Below are 13675 nucleotides of genomic sequence, written 5' to 3'. Positions count from 1 at the left end.
CAAAGCCACGTTTTCCTTGGCACTGAGAGCTGCCACTTTCCCCTTAGGCGTCGAGGTTCACGATACATTGATGCATGTACCTTTACAGTGCCGCTGCCACTGCCACTGCCACTGCCTGTACCTTCCTGGAACACACCTACTTTGGCTCTCTGCTTGCCCTCACATCCGACTCTGTCCAGCTCGACTCCTTGTCTTTTCTATCTGTTTGTATACAATTCAATCTCTTCTCTGCAATTGCTCTTCGTCGCTGTACAGAGGATGATCGCATGGTGATTGCGCCCATTTACTCGTCACCATGTTCTCTAATTCCAACTCATACCTGGGCGGCGGCAACAGCAGTCGACCAGGACAAGGGCAGTATGGACAACCACCACAGCAGCAGCAGTCCTATCTGCAACCCGGTGGGTTTGCTGCCCAACCGACAGGCTTTGGCCAGATGAACCAGATGCAGCCGCAATACACCGGCATGCCTCAGATGTCTGGTGGATTACAGCCTCAGGCAACCGGCTTTCCTCCCCAACAACAGCAGCAGCAATTGCAGCCTCAGGCCACTGGATTCCCAGGCCAACAACCACAGCAACAGTTTGGTCAGCCGCAGCCTCTCATGGCGCAACAGACTGGATATCCCCCTCAGCCCTTCCAGCAGCAACAGCAGATGCAGTCAATGCAGCCTCAGCCCACTGGCTATCCTGCCCAACCGCAACCTCAGCAGCAGCCTGTCGCCCAGCCCCAGCTGCCGCAACCCACGGGCATGACCTCAGCCCAGATGGCAGACTCGTTCCGCGCTACACCCTCCCACACGCGCCCGAAGCCACCAGCTGCCTCTGCGAAACACAAGATTCCCAACATACGGCTGTCCTTCATCACTGCTCAAGACCAGGCCAAGTTCGAGCAGCTCTTCAAGTCCGCAGTGGGCGACGATCAAGCTCTATCGGGCGAGAAGTCAAAGGACCTGCTCCTTCGCTCCAAGCTACCCGGCGATGCTCTCTCGCAGATCTGGACCTTGTCCGACACCACCAAGTCTGGTCAATTGCTTTTCCCCGAGTTTGCACTCGCAATGTATCTTTGCAACATTAAGCTGACCGGCAAGGACCTGCCTGCTCAGCTTCCTGAAAGAGTCAGGAACGAGGTCTCCAGCATGGTAGACATCATCTCGTTCGGTGTCGCCGATGACATTCCTCCACCTCCACAACCCGCTACCAATGCTCCCAACTTCAGCGAACCTCCACAGATCCAGCAGCCGCAACCCACACAGCCATCGAATAGCCAACTTATGGCTCAGCTCACTGCTCAGCCTACTGGTTACATGCCCGGCTTCCAGTCCCAGCAGATAGGCCTCCAGCCTCAACCCACAGGCTACCAGCCCAACTCTCTTCAGCCTCAGCCGACAGCATACAACGGACCTCGTCCACCGATGCCTCCAATGCCCACAGGCTTCGGTCAAGGTCTGTCGCCGCAGCAGACTGGCTACCCAGCCGCGCCCCTTAATGCCCAACCCACCGGAATGCCAGGCCAGTGGGGTCTAGTCAATGCACCATCTGCCGGCCTGCCCAATCTCCAGGCCCTTCAGCAGCAGATGATGCCTCAGCCAGGCCGCGAAGCGGGTTTCTCTGCAGCAGGCCTGCGTGGAAATGCCTCTGTCCCTTGGGCCATCACAAAGGACGAGAAGAAGATTTACGATCAGATGTTCAAGGCATGGGACGGGTTTGGTAAGGGCTCCATCAGTGGCGCTCAGGCCATTGAGATCTTTGGGCAGAGTGGTCTCGACAAACCCGATCTGGAACGTATCTGGACCCTCTCCGATCCTCACAACAAGGGCAAACTGAACCTCGATGAATTCGCTGTGGCTATGCATCTCATCTACCGCAGACTCAACGGCTACCCGGTTCCTGCCACCCTCCCTCCAGAGCTTGTGCCTCCATCGACCAGGAAGCTCAACGACTCCCTCGGAACTATGAAGTCGCTTCTGTCCCAGGATGCGCAACAGAGAAAGAGCTCGGGAGCATTCTTACAGCCACAAAAGACGGGTGTCAGCTACCTCAAGAATCACTCGCTCAGGGGAGACAGCAACGGCAGTGTCAACAGCCGCAAAGACGCCACAGTGTACAAGAACAACGATGACGATGTTGGCTACAGGTCTAGCGCTCGCCGGAGAGTCGGTGATGGAGGTCGCTCGCCCTCTCCAGCTCAGTCCCCTGCCCCGTCTGCGGACGAGATGAGTGTGGACCAGCTGAAGAAAGCCATTCGCGAGAAGCAGATTCTTCTTGACGCCATGGACTTTGAGGACGAGAACAACGCCGATCAGGAGGACGCGCTCGACCGTAAAGACCGCAAGGAGGCTGATGAGCTTTATCGAAGGATCAGGAATCTCCAGGAGGACATTGACACTCATCCGAATGCAAGCTTCAAGTCCGGTGACTCTGACGCCGAGCGCAGGTCTATGAAGAGACAGTTGCAGGGCCTCACAGATAGCCTACCTGAGCTCGCGTCCCACGTGCGTCGTTGCGAGCGCGCTATCGCCGATGCCCAGCTCGAGCTCTTCCGTCTCAGAGATGCCAAAGCTCATCCCAGCTCAGCCCCCGCCGTCGTTGGCACCGGTCCAGGTGGTGCTGTGACTGAATCTGATCGCCTCAAGGCAAGGGCAAGAGCCATGATGCAGGCTCGATCTGCTGCACTCACCGGTAAGCCTGCTCCTGCTACTGGAGGTGATGACGGCGCAGCCGCTGCCAAGCGCCTCGAGGACGAGAGCAACCGCGTCCGACTAGAGAGAGAAGAGAACGAGCGCATGGTCCGTGACGTGGAAGACAGTGTCACCGAGTACAGCAAGAGCCTTGAACAGAACTTGAAGGAAGGGTCCGAGGATGCCTCGACCGAGCACGCTCGTAGAAGATGGGAGGATGGCCTTGGCGTCGAGGATGAGGTCAAAGACTTTATCTTTGACTTGCAAAGAAGCAGCAGAAGCACCAAGATCAGGAAGGAAGAGAGTGGACGCTCTCGCGACCCCGTTGCTTCCACCAGGGCGGAAGACACGAGCCGCCCCAGCAGCGCCTCTCGCTACGAGAGCCCGGCACGAAGCGAGACACCCCGCGCTACTTCTTCTGGTGGCTCCGCGTCGTACTCGTCATACAAGACGGCGGAAGAGCGTGCCGCGTTCATCAAGCAACAGGCAGAGCAGAGAATGGCCGAGCGACTCGCCGCACTAGGCCTCAAGGCACCTACCAAGCCAGGCGAGAGCGCACAGCAAAGACAGGAGCGCGAACGAAAAGAGAAAGAAGATCGTCTGCGGAAAGCCGAAGAGGAGGATGCCAGAAGAGAGCAAGAGAGACAACAGCGTTTGGCCGATGAGTCGGTCGCTCCGCCCACCGCTGCAGCCTCGTCTGCAAAGAAACCTCCGCCACCTCCATCTCGCAAGGGCGCGCCTGAAGCGTCGCACAAGCAAGAAGAGCAGCAGGCTGCCGAACAATCACTTCGGGAACAACAAATGGCACAGGCATCGGAGACGCAAGCATTAGAGTAAGTCAACGACCACAGGAAAACATACAGACACGACTGACAAGTATCTGCAGGGAGGAAGAGAAGAGACAAGAACAAGAAGTCGAGAGACAGCGGGAAGAAGCCCAAGCGAGCCTGCGCGCCCTCGAGGAGCAGGTCAGGCAAGGCAAGCTCAAGAAGGATGAGGAAAAGAAGAAGCGAAAGGCTGCTCAGAAGGACGCACAAGAGAAGGAGACTCGACTGGCAGCTCAACGCGCAGAAATCGAAGCCGCCAAGGAGAAGGAGCGCCAGCTACGCCTTCAGCTCGAGGCCATGGGCGACGACGACGACTCCTCGGACGATGACGAAGGACCGCAAGTCCTCGAACCTCAAGACAGTGCTTCTGTGCCTGCGCTGGAGGTGCCGGCTGAAATCCCTGCCACTGCACCTGCTGCGCCTGCTCCACCCACACCGAGCGAGCAGCCCCCCGTCGCCAGCCCGCCTGCGGTAGCTGTCAACACAGCTGTCCCAGACGCCGAGTCCAAGAACCCCTTCTTCAAGAGCATGGCTACCCCCAGCGTACCCGGCATCGTCTCCCCACCTGCTGCCTCTGATGCGTCGACGAACCCCTTCTACCGCATGACCCAGCCCGACGCCAACAAGACCAGTCTTCCAGCGCCTCAAGCGCAACCGTCGCGCAGAATGGCCAAGAAGGAAGAGGATGACGACTGGTCAGCAGCATCATCGGCGTCGTCGGACGACGAAGACGAAGACGACCGTCCAACAGGCGGAAGCGCAAAGCAACTCGCCTCAATCCTCTTTGGAACAATGGGCCCTCCGCGCCCCTTGTCCGCGATGGACAACGCCGCCTCACCTTCTGCCACGGCTTCCCCTGCGCCCGCCCCCGGTTCTTCGGGCCTGGCGTCTCCTACACCATTGCCGCCCATGTCACCCCCTACAGGTGCACCCGCAGCACCCCCTCCACCTCCCCCTCCAATGCCAGAAGCTGGTGCCGGAGCTCTTCCACCACCGCCTCCTCCCCCAATGCCAATGGGCGGTGCACCTCCACCACCACCAATGCCCAACGGCGGCGCTCCTCCGCCTCCACCCATGCCTGCCGCCGCCGCGGCTCCTGCTGGAGGCAGACCAAACATCGGAGGTCTTCTGGGCGAGATCCAAGCTGGCAAGGGCTTGAGAAAGACGCAGACAAAGGATAAGAGTGCCAGTTCCGTGGCTGGAAGAGTCTTGGGTTAGAGCTAGAGAAGTTCTTAATCCAGTCCTTTTTGTCTTCTTTGTTGTCATCTCTTGGTAATCCCTCGTCGATCTGTTCTGTATTTCTGGGTCTCGAGTAAAGCTTTTCCTTCTCGTTTGCGGTAGCGATGGACGATGGATGGATGAATGGAACGGCGAAGAAAGCGAGAGTGAGAACATGATGCGATTTAGAGAAAATGGCCAGAGAAGATGTTTGTAGCAAAATAGTTGTAGTGGTATCATATCTGTATAGTGGCGGTGCAAGAGACAAGGAAGAGGAACCGACAGCTTAATTTATTCAATTCACATAGTCATCATTTCATACCTTAACGAGGCTTTCCCTACCTAGGTGGTCAACACTGAAAGTGCGTAATTCTAGGAGGTATGCAAGAGAGCATATCTTCGCTACTCGGTGGGTTCGTGGAGACCATGCTCTCTATCTCTGTGTTCTACTGTTCATAGGAGTTGGTCGTAAGAAGGCATCGTAGGGACTCAGATATAGTGGTGAGTATCTCTCAGTCTCACACAAGGCAAGAGAGGGATTACATACAGCTAGCTTCTACTGGCGACAATACGTTGTACACAGATGGCTTCACTTTTGAACTGGCAGACAGACAAGCAGACAAAAACATGAAGAAAATATGAACTTGGTGTTTACTACCTACACTCAGCCAGAAAAAGTGTGTGAAATGAGAAAAGACTCAGTGGCTCCCCCTTCCTTTGCCTGCTCCGATACACCCATGCAATTCAACAACAAATAGAAACTACACACTCTTTTCTCTCCCTTCGACAATCCAAGCTTCTCAGCAGCAGCACCCGAGATCGAAAACGATTTGGGCTGTGGGCATGTCTAAGTGAAAGCCATGCTCTTCTTGATCTCGGCAATGGCAAGAGCAGGGTTCAGGCCCTTGGGGCATGTCCTGGAGCAGTTGAGAATGGTGTGGCAACGGTAGAGAGACATGTCGTTGTTGAGGGCGTCCTTGCGCTCGAGGGTCTTCTCGTCACGCGAATCGGCGATCCAGCGGTAAGATTGGAGGAGGATGGCGGGTCCGAGGTACTCCTCGGCGTTCCACCAGTATGAAGGGCACGATGTGCTGCAGCATGCGCAGAGAATGCACTCGTAGAGACCGTCGAGCTTCTTGCGTTCGGCCTTGGATTGGCGGTTCTCACGGCCCTGATGGAATGTGTCAGCGTTACATTTCGAATAGAAATCAAGTGGCAATTTGCTTACATCCGGGGGAGGAGAATCCCTCTGGAGGTAGGGCTTGATCGACTTGTATTGCTTGTAGAAGTGGGTAAGATCAGGTACGAGGTCCTTGACGACGTAGGTATGAGGCAGAGGGTAGATGCGAGATTCAGCCTTGGTGTCCGTGGGGATGCGGCCTGCGGGCAATTGTCAGTGCTGCTGCTGCAAAAAGTGGTCAAGAGGAAATGGGAAATACATACACAAGCAAGCCAATGTGTTGACACCGTCAATGTTCATGGCACAGCTGCCGCAAATGCCCTCTCTGCAACTCCTTCGGAAGGTCAGAGTGGGGTCGACCTCGTTCTTGATTCTGATCAGAGCATCGAGCATCATAGGGCCTGTCTTGTTCAGATCGAGCGTGTATGACTGCATCTTGGGCTTTGACGTGGGCTCGTCTGGGTTCCATCGGTAGACGTGGAAGGTCTTGATCTTAGCATCAGCCTCCGACTTGGGCTCTCCGACCGTCGACGTCTTGCTCTCGTCGACAATCTTGCGAGCTGGCGACTCGACGACCGACGCCATACCACGACGGAACATCATGCGAGGCGCAAAGCGCGCGGGAGCGAGTCTGAGAGATGCCATTGTGATTGACAGTCACCCTGCTTGTTGCTGCTGGTAAGAATAGGGAAGAGGAACAGAAAGAGAAAGATAGTGGTATGCAGTAAAGGGCAGGTGCACCAAGGACACACAGAGTTGGTCCCGCTCGCCTTCCTAAACCAAAATCCCCAGACGGAATGAAGGTACGGATGCTGACCAGCCAATCAGCGTCGTCGTGATGATTCGCTCTGACAGCCGAGGGTGACCGGCTTCCCGGCCAATCCTCTTCGCCACCAGATCTATGAGGTCTACCATTTTGCCAGTAGATCGAGGACTGGAGAAAGGCCTATTCTTCGCTATAGGCTTTTGTCGTTACTTCTTCAATATGTCTCAATGCAATCATGATTAACCCATTCCCTCTGTCCCCCAGACACTCCATCATTGTCTGAATCACCCATTCTTGCTGCCAAGTCCTCTTCGAAGTCACGTGCCATGCCTTGACCCCTCTCAAGTCTTTGTCATTGTGATCATCTTCATGCTGTGTGGTACAGGTATAGCTTGTGCACTGGGCCTACAATAAGTGCAATTCCTGATCATAGAATATATGCAGTATTGTATCTACTGTACGTTCCGACTGGGTTACATGCATTGACTCAGGTACTTCTGATCATAAGAACACAATCTGTTTGCATTTTCGTAGAGGCGCTGCCTCAGGCATCAACAATTCCTTTTGTTTGGGTATACCTCCGTGCCAATTAACCAGCCTTATTGTTCGTAGCCTCATAAAAGTATGCGAGAGAGCATCTGCGCAACACTGATCTCCCGGCCGACCAGGATCTGCATATCTCTTTCGGGCTCTAGTGCCCTGTTCCTTACATGAACGCCTTTGCGATGCGGAAGAGGTTCCCCATGGTGTCTTGAGCTCCAGACCTGCCGTATGATGATCCATAGTCGGAGCCATAGCCACGACTACCGTAGTATCCCCCAACACCACTGCTGCGGTAGGTCCTACTCGTGCCATCGAAAGCCTCTGGCAATCTGATGCCGAACTGCTTGAGCAGACTGTGCAGCGCGCCACCAGCACTGATCAACGGCACGACTACCGCGAAGAAAGCCTTGACGGGGTGTCGACGTGCATAGATCCACAATCCGGCAATCAGACGCTTGAGTTTGCTGACCAGGTAGCTGATGTAGCCGTCACGCGGACGGCGCTTGTAGTACGAGGAGCTGGAGCCCGCGCGCGAGAAGATGCCAGATGATGATGAGCGAGCGTAGCCGGGACGAGCAATGCCGGACGAGGCGCCATAGCCTGGAGTCGAATGACCACTGCGACTGCCATGGCCGTGGCCGTGACCACCACTGCTGCTGCCCCCGCCGCCGCCTACAAAGAAGCTCATCCTTCCACGATAGGGCTGCAGACGTGTATGGCTGCGATTGGGTGTCGAGCAGCTGCAGGCGTGCGAGCAGAAAAAGAGTTCGCTTAGCAGGTCCAAGTCCCAAACGTGGATCTGCGAGGTGCTATGGGGTAGATTGACGGTTGTGGATGCATACAATCGCTTCGCAAACAAAACGGGCGGAGTTGCAGGGTGGAGTCTGTAGATTGTTTGACTGCCAGACAGCAATGTAAGAGTGGGGGGGGGGAGGGATACAGATCACACGATACAAACACAGAAATATCCACGGACAACTACATGATTTCCCCCAAGCGAAAGACCACTTTTCCGGCCAAATACCTGCAAGAAGCGGGTGGTTGGGTGGATTGGCAGAGACGAGTCTGGCCAATCTTCAGTCTGCAATCAGCCCAACCATGCTGCCTTGCATGCATGGAGTTACTATAACTAAAGTCTTGGCGGGCGACGGGCGAGTGGTTAGTCAGGGTCTGGGGTGGCTGACAAAGTTATTACCCCATGCACCAATCACGAATGACTCTACCTATCATGTCTACGTTTGAGATATCGCAGATACCTTGCTGTGTCATGTACGAAGTGAACCTATCGTACCCTATCATATCACATCCCGCCATAAACATGTTTACCGGAATAGTAGAGATCCTGGGCAGTACGCCGACCCCTCCTCCATCCCTTCTGATCTCCCAAGCTGCGCTCTCTATGACACCGTGATTGACTTGCGTGTGTGTGTGCAGCCGTGTCGGAGCTTGTCGCTCAAGATGCCTCGTCGGGGGGCGGCACCACCATGACCATCACCGATTGCGCCGATATCCTAGGCGACTGTCATCTCGGAGACTCGATCGCAGTCAACGGCACCTGTCTGACCGTCACTGAATTCACACCTTCGTCCTTCAAGATCGGAGTGGCCCCGGAGACGCTACGCCGAACGAATCTCGGCTCTCTTACAAAGGGCAGCAAAGTCAATCTCGAGCGCGCTGTCAGCGCGGATACACGCATGGGAGGTCACTTCGTCCAAGGCCACGTAGATACCATTGCCAGGATCCTGTCCGTCACGAAAGACAACGAGGCGCTGGTCTTCAGATTGCAGCCACGGGACAAGGATGTCTTGAAGTACATTGTCGAGAAGGGCTACGTGACGCTCGATGGCGCCAGCCTCACCGTGACGGCCGTAAAGGACGGTCCGGAGGGCTGGTGGGAGATCATGATGATTTCGTACACGCAAGAGAAGGTGGTCATGGGCAGCAAAAAGGAGGGAGATTATGTCAACGTGGAGGTTGACATGGTTGGCAAATATGTCGAAAAGAGCGTCGCCGGCTACTTTGAAAGCGGTGCCGGAGGCGACTTTGCTATACTGGAGAAGATGGTGGCCAGGATAGTGGACGAGAAATTGAAGAACAAATCATGAGTTTTGTAACAACAAAAAAAATAGATATAATGCCGGCGATATGCGCCAATGATATGGTTCCCACCCGACTTTATATGCAAACACGTTGAGCATGCGCAAGTAGTCGGCAGCTCAAATGAACGAGTGAAACATGCAATTCATCTCTCTCATGAAAAAGAGAAAAGAAAACCACACGAGATGTACGAGAAGACGCTCGACCCCAGCACCACAAGAGTTCCCAAAAGAAAACCCTCGACGACGCCAGAGCACAAAGAAAAGCACCCAAACCCCCGAATCCCTCTGCTACGGCAATATGACAGACATATCCACTGGAAACAAATAAGGATAGAAAGTTGATTAAATCCGTAGGTAAAAGTGTGGTTTGGGGCAGAGAAGAGCGCGAGACCGCAATGGGTTTTATGCCTCGCTCGCTCTGCTTCGGCCCGGGACATCTGCCTCAGGTGCGCACGAGCCTTTTTCTCCCTTGGCGAACCTGCCCTGGTCAGATGTCTTGGTTCTCGCTGGCGGTGCAAAGAGAAAAAGAAGTGGGTATCACTTTTTCGCCAAGGTTGACAGCTGTGTTGGCGGTAAGCGCGTGGACTTCAAGTTTGAGATTTCTGTGAGGCCTGGTCTTGCTGTTTTCTTCTCACAACACACACATACAACATGCTTCATCTGCATTGCATCTGAGAATTCGCTTGTCGTCTCAAAAGACATGATTGGTGGACATGGTCCGAGGATAGCCTTAAAATGAAGGTGGTCTGAGGATACTTCCCACAAGTCCTTTCCGACGAAACTCGGGACTTTTTCTCATCAGCTTCAGAGGAGACGGCGTTTAGTGTTACAGGATATCATGCTCTATCATAGCACACCACGATTTGCCTGCCCCACGGCCACACAATGGCTTTGCGGGCATACTTAATCTATATCAGTGGAAGATCAACCCGGCTCAGCCGGCGGTGAAATAAGCAGCACTGTGTTCTCTCCACCCTTCCGCGTGCCGTTCAATTGGAGCGGGAGGACTATTTTATGGACAAACATACCGAAAAGAAAAGGGTTTTTTTTTCTATTCGCAATACAAATTTGCCAACCAGGATTCTGGTCCTTAGTCATCTCTTGCTGGGGTATCGCTATGTAGGCCGTTAAATATATACATCATCACAATCCTCTTCGTTCATTACTGCGTATTCCTGGTACTCTTATCCTGTTGATTCTTTTTTCGACGCCGATGTTTTGTCGATACATGCCGGTTGTTCTCCAGTACTGTAGCCAATACGTGTGTACTGTAGGAAGGGCCGACTTGCTTGTGTCTTTTTGTTGATTCCAACAAATCGCAGCTTCACGCTCGATGGTTGTCAGGCTCGGTCTTTAGATCGATCTGGCACGTCCACATAAGTGGGTTACATCACACCGGTCAAGAATCGACTGGCTAGACGCAAGACATGGTTATCTTCCTCAAGGCAAACCTCGAGGTCCTTACGTTGCAGCAAAACGATTCCTGCAAGTTGTCAGCATGTTTGTTTCCTCTCCGCATTCAAGGTCACCTTACGGTATTGAGCAACAAGCTCAGGCAACTGTGCGACAAAATGTGCTTCGGCTGGGTTCGAAGTGTGTTCAGTCCATTGTGCAAACGAGGCTTTGTCTTGACCTCTTGCACTATATCTGAAATGATATAGTTTCAGTAGGAATTCGAAGCCCTCGTCGATTTCCGTACAGTGATCTCTGGCTCGCTGCATGGATCTGGCTGGGTCTTTTCCTTCGGCGATGCGTGAGTCCGCCTGGACATGTAGAAGATGCTGATACTCCTCAAGTGTAAGCGCCAGACCTAGCATCACAACGAAGCCGGACAGCCACCAATCCTTGTATTTGGCGTTCCTCATGATCGTTTGCAGTCTCGCGAGCAAGGCACGATGCATAGTAAGTCGCAACTTCGAGAAGCCGTACTTCAGCTGCGAGTTGGCAGTTTTCAGGATGACCATCTCAGCATATAAGCTAGGGTCATTGTAGCGTGAAAGCTGGCGAATGACCGAGTCGCGTAGTTCTTCTTCGACCGTGAAGGCGTGGTTCATAACATACGTGACCAACATCAGAGTAATGACGTTGCGAACGTCGTCCTTGAGCATGGCGGAAGTCTTGGAGAGGTTCTGTGCCAGTGATTAGCTTTTGAATCTCGATCTGTGCGAAGTGGTAAACATACAGGAGATTGTCTGCGAAGGCCATCATAAAGCGAACACAGTAAGATAAGCACCTGCGTGCGCATTTGATGGCCTTCCCAATAATACATATCCTGAACATCTTCAAGATTGTGCTCTATCAGATGGTCCATCCAGACATTGAGATACTCTTGATCGAGACTTCTCAGGGCCAAGGGAGGCGACAGACTGTAGGTACGACGCCATGTGTCTCCGTGTCCACCTATGTTCCAGCTGATATTGTGCGAAGTGTTCTGCATACTGGGCTGGTACTCATGACAAAGCCAAGTCAATGGTTGTCCAATTCCTGAAAATTTTGAGTCAGCAAATGTGCATGGGTTTGATAATTACTCGAATGAAAACATACCAATGGAGAACGGTACGTATATACCGCGTCGAGCGCTAGGGTGATCGTACCACCCAGCCACGTCCTTGTTGACGTACGCCATCATGTCGGCATATCTCTGTCCCGGGTCCATGGAGGCTACAATCATTAGCCTCAACAATAGCAAATGGTGGAAGGCTGTACTAACAAGGGATGAAGGAGCACCACATGTCTCTGTTCAAATGTCTGCGATCACATCCCAGTCCATGTGCCTTGCTTTGGTGTGACTTGGAAGCACATCGAGTACATGGTTCGCCTTTACTACACTTTTCACGCATGATAGCACATGGCCAGCATCCATCTCCTCTCATATCGGCCGCGTGCTTGCGACCCTCCTCGCGGAGCGGCCCCTTTCTACCACCTTTCATGACACCCTTGATCAGTGTTGGACTGGTGATCGAGCTTGGGGATGAGAGTGTGGACGATCCGGGGGAGTGCGAGTGAGAAGATTGACGTGAAGATCTGGACCGCACCGCTTGGCGGCGTTGATGTTGGGGTGGCGGAGTTACTTTGAGGCTCTGTTGCTGCTCACGGTGTGTGTTCTCTGGATGCGAACGGGGAATGTACTCATCGGCTCTGGGTGTGTTCGAAGAAGAACTGAAGCGACTCAGTGACGGTGGATTCGCAATGTCCTGTATCGATGGGTTCATAGCCAGTTCAACGGATGGTGCAGTGAGTTCGTGCCAATTTAGAGCTTCGTAAGACTCATGCTGAGAAGTCGGGTAATTCGAGGCTTCGTACACTGGCTGAGGCACGTCATAAGATAACGCAAGGGATGCATTCCATTGGCCTTGTGCACTTGAAATCATACTTGTAGGTGATTCGGAGAGCTCTTGGTCGGGGAAGAGTGGCGTCAAATGCTGTGCTGCAGATGCATTCGTTTCCATAGGGCTTTGTAGTGCGGTGCCAGGTGGGAGATCGACTGAGTAGCCGTGCTGGGGGGCATATGAGGGGACAAATGGGTCCGAAAGTATGGGATAGGTCAGATTCGACGCGTACGCAAGCGCAAGCGCTGGGTCTTGAGATGCAGTGGCAGAGAGCAGGGCGAGGTCTGGAAAGCTCGACATCAATGAGCTTCCGGAGCTTATACTAAGATCATCGTTCTGTAGCTGTGGTGACCAGTGCAAGCTATCGTTATCGTACTGATAATCATAGGATCCTGCCAGATCTGGGATAAAAGCTACAGGTGAGAGGCTGATACGAGAGGAGCTGTTCGTATCAAAAGAAGCTATAGTGAAGCCATCAGAGCTGCTGGCAGGAGAACCTAATGCCTGAAGGGCAGGGTTTGGGACCTGTGGTGTAGTGACAAGATCGAGTATCTCGTAGTTGCCATCGCCCATACTCGCCGAACTAGACAGCTGGTCTTCGTCAGACGTAGACGAGGGCGTGAGAACTTGCACTTCACCGGTATCCGAAGAGTAAACACTGGACATTCCGGTGGTATTGTCGATTTCGGGAGGCTCCATCGCCGGCGACGAAGGTGTTTCAAAGACACCACTTGTGTATTGTCGACCGAATTCTTCTATGGATTCACAAAGTATAATGTCATCTCTGGTTTGGCTTTCTGTAGAAGGGGAGGGTGCCATGGTCATAAGACGTTCAGCTAAGCTACCACTTAAAGTGGTGGGCACACGGAAGGCCTAAAGCTACCTCAGTGACGTAGGGCAGTAACAAGTCACTAAAACGCTCTAAGGTATGACAGGACCCTCAGTCCAATCAGGGAGAAGGGATTTCTTCTGGAAACCTATTCAATCGCGAGGGGCGAAGGCACAGTCTGTTCCTCTGAATCTTTGAAGGGCA

The 13675-nt window shown here is 53.5% G+C and overlaps 5 protein-coding genes across 5 annotated transcripts; 2 read left to right on the top strand and 3 right to left on the bottom strand.

The window, feature by feature from the left end:
* Nucleotides 1–295: 295 nt before the first annotated feature.
* Nucleotides 296–4725, top strand: AAFC00_003698 (uncharacterized protein; the record flags this gene model as incomplete). The annotated part of the gene is made up of 2 exons (XM_069343211.1): nucleotides 296–3513; nucleotides 3567–4725. 2 exons carry the CDS (start codon nucleotides 296–298, stop codon nucleotides 4723–4725), a joined length of 4377 nt encoding a protein of 1458 aa, XP_069201035.1.
* Nucleotides 4726–5572: 847 nt separating this feature from the next.
* AAFC00_003697 (uncharacterized protein) lies at nucleotides 5573–6550 on the bottom strand (the record flags this gene model as incomplete). The annotated part of the gene is made up of 3 exons (XM_069343209.1): nucleotides 5573–5896; nucleotides 5954–6105; nucleotides 6169–6550. 3 exons carry the CDS (start codon nucleotides 6548–6550, stop codon nucleotides 5573–5575), a joined length of 858 nt encoding a protein of 285 aa, XP_069201034.1.
* An 827-nt stretch (nucleotides 6551–7377) lies between these two features.
* Nucleotides 7378–7902, bottom strand: AAFC00_003696 (uncharacterized protein; the record flags this gene model as incomplete). The annotated part of the gene is made up of 1 exon (XM_069343208.1): nucleotides 7378–7902. The coding sequence occupies one exon, from the start codon at nucleotides 7900–7902 to the stop codon at nucleotides 7378–7380; it is 525 nt and encodes a 174-aa protein (XP_069201033.1).
* Nucleotides 7903–8532: 630 nt separating this feature from the next.
* Nucleotides 8533–9319, top strand: AAFC00_003695 (uncharacterized protein; the record flags this gene model as incomplete). The annotated part of the gene is made up of 2 exons (XM_069343207.1): nucleotides 8533–8563; nucleotides 8649–9319. 2 exons carry the CDS (start codon nucleotides 8533–8535, stop codon nucleotides 9317–9319), a joined length of 702 nt encoding a protein of 233 aa, XP_069201032.1.
* Nucleotides 9320–10698: 1379 nt separating this feature from the next.
* AAFC00_003694 (uncharacterized protein) lies at nucleotides 10699–13461 on the bottom strand (the record flags this gene model as incomplete). The annotated part of the gene is made up of 5 exons (XM_069343206.1): nucleotides 10699–10796; nucleotides 10848–11442; nucleotides 11496–11797; nucleotides 11858–11974; nucleotides 12024–13461. 5 exons carry the CDS (start codon nucleotides 13459–13461, stop codon nucleotides 10699–10701), a joined length of 2550 nt encoding a protein of 849 aa, XP_069201031.1.
* Nucleotides 13462–13675: the final 214 nt, after the last annotated feature.

Source organism: Neodothiora populina (assembly GCF_041146345.1).
Source record: "Neodothiora populina strain CPC 39397 chromosome Unknown canker_contig_16, whole genome shotgun sequence".
Taxonomy (NCBI): Eukaryota; Fungi; Ascomycota; class Dothideomycetes; order Dothideales; family Dothioraceae; genus Neodothiora; species Neodothiora populina.
The sequence above is the reverse complement of the archived record's forward strand: the minus strand, read 5'-3'. Positions and strand labels throughout refer to the sequence as shown.